The 10501-nt window shown below is 52.6% G+C and overlaps 1 protein-coding gene across 2 annotated transcripts in view; it reads right to left on the bottom strand.

Annotated features, from left to right (window-relative positions):
• Positions 1-7181: 7181 nt before the first annotated feature.
• ANKS1A (ankyrin repeat and sterile alpha motif domain containing 1A) overlaps positions 7182-10501 on the bottom strand; it is a 188540-nt gene continuing 185220 nt past the window's right edge. For both annotated transcript variants that reach the window (XM_037052813.1, XM_037052814.1), the window contains one exon: positions 7182-9677. Coding sequence is in view for 1 of the 2 variants with exons in the window: in XM_037052814.1 (XP_036908709.1) it covers positions 9674-9677 (4 nt within the window). In the remaining variant the exon portion in view is untranslated. The remainder of the gene's footprint in view (positions 9678-10501) is intronic.

Raw genomic sequence — 10501 nt, 5'->3', positions numbered from 1 at the left:
CCCCGGCTGTAGAGACCCGCCTGTCCCCGTCAGGGCAGCCGCGGCCGCCGGGTTCCGCCTAGTGCGGCTGGAATGAGGGGACCGCTCCGCCCAGATGCGCCCCACTTGTTCTGAGATGCCCAGGGGAAAACGCGACTTGGCGACGTGCTCTCAAGGCAGGGGCAGAGAAACAGGTGCTCCCCGCTGCGGGAGGCGGAGGGAGCTGGTTATAACACACTTCTCGTGGGAGGAACTGGAGGGGACCGAGGTCGGCCAGCACAGGGTTGCCCTAGCTGACTGCCTTTTCACCGAGCGGAGCCCGGACTACGCAGCCGCACAGCCTGCAGGGCGCGCGACACCTCCCCCGGAAATGCTGCGGGGCGTGTCCTTCCCAGTTTCCGGCCCGTGGCCGCGCGCCTGGGGGGTGGGGAAGACCCGGAAAAGGAGTGTGTTTCGTAAACGCCGAGGCCTGCCTGCACGGAGTCTCTGATTAGCAATAGTTAATCTGAATGTTTAAACAACACACATTTGGGGAGCCTTATTATCTTAGAGGCAGAGGTGCTCTGAAGGGATTTCTGGGCTGCCTGGTGGCTGCGTGCGGAACTGGCTGGCAGAGAACCTTGCTTTGAACGTAATGATTCAGCTCTGAAACGATGCATTTCTCAAATGTTGTTTACTGTTTTCTTGTGCTTTCACACGGAGGAGGCAGGGGCCTGACCTGAACAAGGAAGAGCTCCATCCAACCCCGCACAGGAATGGAAGGATGTGAATTAAATACTGTGGTGAATACACATGAAATTTACCCTCCATGACAAGTAGTGCAGTGCTGTGCAGCTCCTTCCACCGTCTACCGCAGAAGTGGGTCCCCCACCCATTAAGCAGTCACTTCTCATTCGTCTCTCCCTTTAGTTGCCCAGCGCCCCCTAACCACCTGTCTCTTCTGCTCCGTTTGTCTGTCGGCCTCTCTGCCACACCACACAGCACTGATGGCTGTGCTGTGTATAAGCCTTGCAGTTGGGTAGGCTAAGTCCTCTGACTTTACTTTTTTTCAATGTTGTTTTAGCTATTCTAGTTCCTTTGCCTTCCATACACTAATTTCATCTATAACTACAAAAACACCTTGATGGGACTTTGATAGTATCATGTTAAACCTGTGGATCAATTTGGGAAGAAATGACATCTTGACTATGTTGAATATTCCAGTCCTTGAACGTGGTCTATCTCTTCAGTTGTTTAGATCTCCAAGTTCTTTCATTAGCATTGTAGAGTTTCTATCATACAATTTTTTAAAAATATATTTTATTGATTATACCGTTACAGTTGTTCTATTCCCCCCTTCATTCCCCTCCACCCTGTACACCCCTCCCCCACCATTCCCCCCTTTAGTTTATGACCACGTGTCTCAAGTTCTTTAGATTCTATATTTCCCCCACTATTCTTGCCCTCCCCCCTATCTATTTTCTACCTACTGTCTATGCTATTTTCTGTACCTTCTCCCCGCTTCTCCTCCTCCCACTCCCCTGTTGCTAACCCTCCATGTGATCTTCATTTCTATGGTTCCACTCCTGATCTAGCTGTCCTCTTGGTTTGCTTTTGTTTTAGGTGGGGTTGTTAATAACTGTGAGTTTGCTGTCCTTTCACTGTTCATATTTTTCGTCTTCTTTTTCTGAGATAAGTCCCTTTAACATTTCATATAATAAGGGCTTGGTGATGATGAACTCCTTGAATCTGACCTTATCTGAGAAGCACTTTATCTGTCCTTCCATTCTAAATGAAAGCTTTGCTGGATAGAGCAATCTTGGATGTAGGTCTTTGGGTTTCATGACTTGGAATACTTCTTTCCAGCCCCTTCTTGCCTGTAAGGTCTCTTTTGAGAAATCAGCTGACAGTCTGATGGGAACTCCTTTGTAGGTGACTGTCCCCTTATCCCTTGCTGCTTCTAGGATCCTCTCCTTCATTTTAATCTTGGCTAGTGTAATTATGATGTGCCTTGGTGTGTTCCTTCTTGGGTCCAGCTTCTTTGGGACTCTCTGAGCTTCCTGGATTTCCTGGAAGCCTATTTCCTTTGCCAGACTGGGGAAGTTCTCCTTTATTATTTTTTCCAATAAGTTTTCCACTCATGGCTGTTCCTTTTCCCCTTCTGGTACCCCTATAATTCATATGTTGGAACTTTTAAAGATGTCCTGGAGGTTCCTAAGCCTCTCCTCATTTTTTTGAATTCTTGTTTCTTCATTCTTTTCTGGTGGATGTTTCGTTCTTCCTTCTGGTTCACTCCATTGATTTGAGTCCCAGTTTCCTTTCCATCACTATTGGTTTCCTGTGCATTTCCCTTAATTTCAATTAGTTTAGCCTTCATATGTTCCTCTAATTTGTGACTATAATCAACAAGTTCTGTGAGCATCCTGATCACCCGTATTTTGAACTATGCATCTGAGAGGTTCACTATTTCTTTTTTGCTTAGAGTTATGGGCTCTGGGGCTTTGAGTTCTTCTTGAGCCATATTTTGGACTGTTTGTGCCTGTTACATATGAGGAGCGGAGCCCTAGATGTTCACCAGGGTGGTGCAACTCAGTCGCTGGGTTGTGACGCTGTATGTGGGGGCGGGGTCAAAGGAAAGCAGTGGAGGTCCCGTCTGCCACCTCCGGCCACTGGGGCCTCGGTCGTCCCACTGCGCGTGAATGTGTGACCACGCTCAGCCTATCCTGCACCCTCACTGGGTCCGCGCTGCTACCCCGGCTGCCTGCGTGCCTGGGTCAGGGGGTTCTTCCTGCCCACCCCACTCCGCTGCTGGCTCTGCCCCTCTTACCGGTCCCGGTTGAATGGTTCATTGTTGTCGGACTTCCGTATTGTTCAGTTTTCTGTTCTTTGGCTGAGTCTTTGTTTACTAAACCTTTGTTGTATTCAAACTTGGTTGTGGGAGAAAGCACAGTGTTTCCACCTACGCATCCATCTTGGCAGAAGTCCCATACAATTCTTAACATGTGTTGTTAGATATACTCCTAAGGATTTTCTTTTTTGAATGATTATAATGTTTTATTTTTAATTGTGCCCACGAGTCCATTTCTAATGTACAGAAATGCCATTGACTTTTGGGTTTATCTTGTATTCTGTGAGCTAACTTAACTCACTGGTTCTAATAATTTTTTTTTGTTGATTCTTTGGGATCTTCTGTGTGAACAATCACGCACAGTAGTCTCCTGTTGGCAGTTTCACTTTCCGTGGTTGTGGTTACCTGTGGTCAAACATGGCCTGAAAATCTTAAACAGCAAATTCAAGAAATAATTCACTGGTTTTAAATTGCACACCATTCCGAGTAGCATGATGAAATCTTGGGCTGCCCCACTCTGTCCCGCCAGGGATGTGAGTCACCCCTTGGTCTGGTGCACCCGTGCCCACATGCTGCCCGCTGGTCAGCCACGTAGTCTGGATTGGTAGATGGACTGCGGTGGTGTGGCGGTGCTCGTGTCCCAGTCACCCTTATTTTACTTAATCATGGCCCTGACATGCAAGGGCAGTGATGCTGGCAATCTGAATATGCTAGAGAGAAGCTCTAGCCGGGGTGTCCAACCCGTAGTCTGGGCCCCGTGCGGCTCAGGATGGCTGAGTGCAGCCCAACACAAAGTGGTAAATTTACTTAACACATTATGAGATACTTTTGTGATTACATGTCACAGTGTATTTAATGTGTGACCCAAGACAACTCTTCTTTCAGTGTGGCCCAGAGATGCCAAAAGTTTGGACACCCTTGCTTGAAGGTGTATGTATACATAGGAAAAAATAGTATATATAAAATTTGCTACTGTCTGAGGTTTCAGAAATCTATTGGGGGGCTTGGAACATCTCCCCATGGATAAGAGAGGACTGTTATAATCTTCAAGTAGGGACAGTTTTGTTTCTCTCTTTCCAATATGAATGACTTCTGTTTCCTTTTCTCGCTACATTGCACTGGTTGGCACTCCCAAGGCCCTAAGATTGGTGGAATCTTCCCTTTGTCCTTCACCGCTAAATGTTAGTTTTCCTTTACCTGAGAATATCTCGATTCTTCTCGCTCCTGAACAACATGCCCACGGGGTGTCAAATTCTGGGTTCACAGCCCCTTCAGCCCCTGAAAATACTGGGCTGCGTCCTTCTGGCCTCTGCGGGTCCACCGAGGAACCCACTGTCATTCAAACTACTGACACCCCATAGGGCAGGGTCATTTTTCTCTCCCTGCTTTATGTTTTTGTCTTCCATTTTCAGAAATGTAATTGTGACGTATTTTGGCATGGATTTCTCTCGGTTTACCTGGTTTGGGGTGCTTAGCTCCTTCAATCTGTAGGTTTCCATCTTGCAAATGGGGGCAGTTCCCGGCTGTTATTTTGCGGAGCACTTCCGCAGCAGCCGCCCCCACCCCCACCCCAGTCTCTCCTGGGACTCTGCGGACAAGAATGTTTGATGGTTTGTTACCGACCCACAGGTCCCCGAGAGTCTCTTCATTTTTTTTTTCAATTTGTTTTCTCTGTTGTTCAGATTGGGTCATTTCTATTGTTCCAGCTTCCAGTGTGTGGGTTCTGTCTCCTTCTTTTCTACTCTTCCGTCCAGTCCACCCACCAAGATTTCACTTTGGGTCATTGCGCTGTTCAGGAGCGGCCTTCTTACTGCTGGGCAAGGCTGTGAGTTCGCCCCGGGGCCAAAGGCTTCCTTCGCGCCCTGCCAGGCCGCCCCTTTCTGCCCTGTACCCACACAGAGCAGGCTTTTGCTTGGGCTTTGTCCGTCCCCACTGGTGTTTCTGCCAAGGGTTTTAATTGTACTTAGCGAGAATAGGGAAAAATATGTCTCCTTCATCTTCCTGGAAGTAGAAGCTGTTCACTTTTGACAGCTATTATTGAGTTGTCCTTTGTGACGTGTGGTGCAAGCATTTTCGTTTTAATGGTGTGTTTTGTTATGCAGAAATGCTTTATTTTTATATAGTTGAATATGTTGATGTTTTAAAACAGGATTTAGAATTTTGTAACATGCTTGGAAGGACCTTTCTCATTCCAAGGTCATAAAAGTCTCCCATTTTCTCGTAGCTTTGTTTGGGTTTCTTTCTTTCTCTACATTGAAATACGTGGGCCACCTGGAGTTCATTTTGGTACAAGTAGGAATGGGAGTCTCCCCGCCCTGTTCCCACCACCCCCACGACTACCCAGTGGTCCCGACACCATTTACGGGCTAGTGAGTACTTCAGGCTGTTAGGGAAACCCTTTACTTTGGTAAGTGCTTGTTTATTAACAGTGTTCCTGCCCTTGAGACCTGAAAGGAGCAGCCACGGAGTGCAGGGGCTGCCCTGAGCAATGGGGGCTCAGAGCGTCGCACTCCTCGGGCGTTGCTTGATGACACCTGGTGCTGCGTGGGCCAGTCTGGCCCGCAGGACACACTGGAAGGTCTGCGGTCTTGTCTGCTGGGGGCTGGGGGGGGGGTTGGCTCTGTACCCTTCGGGCACAGGTAGGCCAGAGTTGGCCATGGCCAACAGGGTGCATTGAACTGTCCTTGAAAGTGCCCAGTGGGCAAAGTTCTGCTTCCTCAGCAGCCTGCTCCCTGCCAAGTGGCTCCATCTCAGCCCACAGGTGCTACCACGGGTGCCTGGACCAGGGAACATCTGTGAGGAGACATGGGGGGTGGGGGAGAGCATGACAGATACAGCCCTGATGGGGGAGAGGAGGGTATGGGTGAGGCCTTGAGAGGATGGATCTGCCTAAGGCTCCATGCTAACACAGGCCTCCCAACAGCCTCTGGGTCCGGAGGGCCCTGTGGTGTAGACCCGCTGACCACAGTGTGTCGGAGGGGTGGGGATGGGGGCACAGATGCTGTGTAGTTGGAGGGGCCCACCCATTCCTTTGAGGCTGCCCCACCCATTCCTTCTCTGGGTCCTTCTGTTCTCTCCCTTTGGTTCAATTCCAGCTCCCACTGGGCAAGGCAGGGCAGGAATGGCGGGCCCAGGTGCTCAGAGTGGGTCTGGGTCCCCTGGCCCAGGCCCCCGACACAATCAGCACTGCATCCCCGGCTGGGGAGAGGGTCACAGAGGCTTCAGAGTGGCACCAAAAGGGATGATGAATGTGTCCCAATACAGTGTTCCAGGGGACCAGGGACATAAGTGACCAAACCATGTTTTTTTCTGGCCACGTGTGTCTCCTGCCTAGGAGAGCACCAACGCCGGGGAGCAAGGGCGTGGGGGGCCTTCCACCTGCACAGCTGCAGTGCAGTGTGAGCTGAGAAGCCCCGTCTGGAAGGGAGCATCTGGATTTGGGCCCTTTCTCTGCCATTAGCTGGCTGGCTGGCTGGCTAAGAGAAATGACTTCCCTGATCTGGGTCTTGTTTTCTTCACAAATACAAATGGGTATTAGATCAGACCAGTGAGTTCCTCTTTTAAAGCCCTTCAGCAAACGGCACGCATGTCGCAGAAACCCTGCGAGTGTTTGCTGCTAGGCAGCTCGGGCTGCAGCAGGCAGGGGCCAGGGGCTCTGAGGACAGCGGGAGCCACTGGGCCGGGTTTCCGAGGCCCCCAGTTCCTGCTCTGTAAACAGGGCTGACCACACTTGCCCAGAAAGGCATGCGGCCTAATGAGGTGGTGACCATGCAGCTGCTACCAGGCTGGGGTCCAAGGGCATGGTCAGTGAAGGGTCATTAGTGTTGTCTGGGCCTTCCCCAACAGTCCCCTTTCAAATACCAGTCCAGACACCCACTCCCCTGCTCCCTGCCCCCCCCCCCTTCCCTTTGCATCCCGCAGCCCTGGACTGAGGTGTGGGCCTTGTGGCATGACTCTGGGCCCATAGCATGTGTCTACAAACCTCCACAATCAAACTAAGCTGTGTAAGGAGACACTTTGCTCCCACAGTTCTCGACCCTCCACGCTGCCTTGTACATAGATGGTCAGTACACACCCATGGGTGGGCCAGCCCAGACCAAGAGCTACAGCCAGAATGTGGTCCCTGCCTGGTATTCAGACTAGACAGCCATGAGGAGGGGGAGGGGGAGTGCAGGGCCCTCGCACCCAACCAGGGTTACCTGTAACGGACGCTCTCCCTGCTAAAGAGTGCTGAGCAGAGCGGAAGCCCCGGACTGCCCCGGACCAGAGGGAGTGAGGTGCTACTCACTGCCGACCCAGTGCCTGGCCTGGCCCTCACAGAAAGCAATCAAGGAACACTCTAGTCCAAAGACTCCAAAAAGTGAGGCTGCTTTTATGTCGCTTCTCATTTATTAATTCAGTCTGTTCTAAGTTGTACAGTTATGAAAATAACAAAACCAAAGCTGGAAGCCCGGGAATATTTACACTCTCATGTAGTGAGGTCAGTCTACGTTGTCGCGCAGATCGGTTTTGTTTGGTACCACAAGATGTTCAGAGTTCGGACACAGCTGGACAGATTAACAAGTATATGTACAATAAAATAAAGGGGGAAGTCATTCAAGTATCAAAATGCAGAGACAAAGATTAAATAACATTTTTATTACAATTCAGTCCCGTTGCCACACCATCAGCAACAATACTTTTGTGACAGTGATCCTGTAGGCCAGGGCACCTCAAGGACAGACCAAGGTCAGACTAGCTTTCTAACAGCCAGCTGACTGTGACCATTAGCTGCCTGCTCAGCCCGAGGCTTCTCAAGCAACTCGCCCTACAATCTGATGCCAGAGGCCCGAGAGGGGCGTGGAGCACAGCGAAGGCAGAGCCCGTCAGGAGGGCAGCTGTGCTCGGAGTGGCCGGCAAGCAGAAGAGTCAAGGGGAGAGCCCATGGCCGGTGCCAGGGACCAATGCCATGGTCCCCACTGAACAGGCTCCCACAGCTCAGAGACGCAGAGACGTGCAGGAGCAGAGGCCCTGCCACCTGGAGCCTGTCCTTAGTCATACTGTTGTTTTTTTTTTTTTCTAGGGAAGGGAGAGTACCTGTCCCAGAGGAGAGTAAAAAAGAAAAAAAGAACCAGTCCTTTCCTTTCAGAAGTAAACCAATCTCAAAACAAAATCCAGAGCCAAAGCAGATTAGCCGAGGCTCTCCCATATGAAAATACCCTGAATAAATAAAGAAGATATAGCAGCTTTGAGGGGAAGGAACGCCTACACGTGACTTACAAACACAAGGCTGGAGAGCTCATCGTAGTGTCTACACAGTTTTCTTTTTGGACCCATGACCCACACTGAGAGGGTCCCTAGAAGGGCTGGCCCTTCCTGGACCTCAGAGCCCTGCAGCGGCACTGTTGACCCGCTGGCTCTGGTCCTCGTCACCTCCTGAAGAAAGCAGGTCAACCTCCAGGCCTTGAGGTTCCTGTTTCGTACCGAAAAGCAGAGGATCACCTGCCTCTGCTCCAGAGAAGAGGTGACTGCCAGGGCCCCGCCCAGGTCAGCAGGAGGGCGTGGCCCTGCTTTCAGTGTTTGGCCAACCACGGGCTTGTGAATGGGTCCAGGGAGGCCTCCCTGCTCCTGCGCACCAGCCGAGGTTCAAAGCTGACCTTCCCTGGGAAGCGGTGTGCTGCTGAGGCCTCGACTTCCGGTGCCAGGACCTGGCTGAGCTGTGCCCAAGAAGCATGAGGTCTGTGCACTGCTCTGGAAAATACTGGACAATCAGCTGACCTGGCTCTGCCTCTTGGCTTCATAGCAACTAGCCTCTCATTTTGCTACACCCCGGGAGGAGGCACACACCCACAGTTAAAAAGCAAAGCACGCCCCATGGGGCCGGAAGGACAGCGGAGCAGCCAGACACCAGCCTGCCCTGAAGGCCACATGGGAGAATCACACTGTCACCTTTGCCTTTTCTACACCTGGAACCAGGGATGAGCCAGCAGATGAAAATATAACAGTCAAACCCCTAATTCAAAGACAGTGAGTCCTAATCACAGAGACCTGATTAAACAAAGCACAAACTGGCAGGTAGCAATCTTAGCCAACCTACCCATGAATGCCCGAAATGAAGCTGCTTTCCCTCCTTTCTGACTCACCCCCGCCAGCCTGAAGTCCCCAGAGAGCCCATGGGCCAGGCAGCCCAAGGGCACAGCTCTGACGGGTGGCTGAGGGGGGCCCGGAGCTCCAGGCCCCGGCTACGGCTTCACGGCCCCAGAACTGCTCACCCATCTCCACTGGACCCCCAGACCTTCACTTCTGGAACCCGGCACGGACCAGAAGCATTGCTTCCGCCAGGTACCTCTCAGGCTGTGTCCAGGCCCAGGCGGGGACGAGGAGTGTGAGGTTCACAGGGAACAGTGTCTAACGCAGGTGGGTCGGGAAGCACACACCGACAACAGGGAGTCAGTTCTGCCCCTTGCCGGCCCCTTGCCACTGCCCAGGGCCACTGCCTGCTCGGCAGACCTACTGGAGCTCGCCAAAATCCCGTCCGCAGGCAGAAACCGGACAGACTGGCCTTGACGGATCTCAGCCTCTCTGTTCTCTGGTCCTATGGCCACTATTGAAAGGTTGGCAGTTTAACCTAGAGGTCAGAGCCAAGTGTTAAAAGTTCATTTTACAAAACAAATTTTCTACTAAAAAATGTGTTCTGGACAAGTCACTTCTTGACCCTCTGGAGTTCCGGTCTCCTCGGCTAGAGGCCCACAGCGCTCCCCAGCCAGGGCAGGGCTCGTGTGGCAGGCGGGGTCTTCAGAGCTGCAGGCGGGACGGTGGAGGCGGCGGCGGCGGAAGCCTGTGCTCCCCACACCTGTGTGTCCGCAGCACAGCCGGTTCCTCAGGGGCTCAGCTTGGCAGAAGCAAACACAACGGGGGGAGGAAAGGGTTAACCGAGGGGCCTGCACAGGTGGAGGACACGGCAAGGGAACAGGAAGCAGAAAGGGAACAAGAAGCAGAACAGGAGGTCCCTCATAGCCTCCCCTGGTCACCCCTGGCTCAGCGCATCTGCCTGGGAAGGCACAGGACAGGCAGGTGGGCAGGAGGACCTCCCTGGTTTACCAACTTGGGTTTCAATCCTAAAGCACCTGCTGCAACTTACTGGCTTCTCTACTGAACTGAACTGTGTCTGCACTGCTCCCTGCTGGGACCTCTCCCTTCCTGTCTCTGGCCACCTAAGCTGACTGGCTCGCACAGCACAATGTGGGGGCTTCTTCAGAGCCTGGACCCCCCGACTGCCGCTGCTGGCCCACTCCCGTGGTGACAGACTGCACCGCCCCCATGCTGGGAAGAGACCGGGTGACAGCTGGCTCAGACAGTGTCAGGAAGCCCCTGGAGGACAACGGCAGTTGCTCAGTCCAGGTGGCTGCCCTAGAGCAGCTCCACTCTGGGAGGGCTGTGTGCGCGGGGTGCAGGCCTCCCTCCTGTGGGGCGACACAGGAAGGCCTTCCTCTGCCGTGAGCTGGACTCCAGATCCAGCCTGTGACCCACTGGTGAAGACACAAGGGGCCAACCACATATGCCGTCCCCTTCCTCGGAGTGGAAGACCCATTAGGACGGAGAGGCCTGCTGCGTGAAGCTGGCCTGCTGCGCTCCGACGCTCAGCGCCCCACGCTCTGGAGCTGACCCTGCACCCCAGCGCCTGACGCAGAATGTGGCCCTCACAGAAAGCAGTCT

Source organism: Sturnira hondurensis, unplaced genomic scaffold, assembly GCF_014824575.4.
Source record: "Sturnira hondurensis isolate 20B ecotype Veracruz unplaced genomic scaffold, ASM1482457v3 Scaffold0007578, whole genome shotgun sequence".
Lineage (NCBI taxonomy): Eukaryota > Metazoa > Chordata > Mammalia > Chiroptera > Phyllostomidae > Sturnira > Sturnira hondurensis.
Note: the sequence above shows the minus strand (reverse complement) of the source record. Positions and strands in the feature narration are given on the sequence as shown.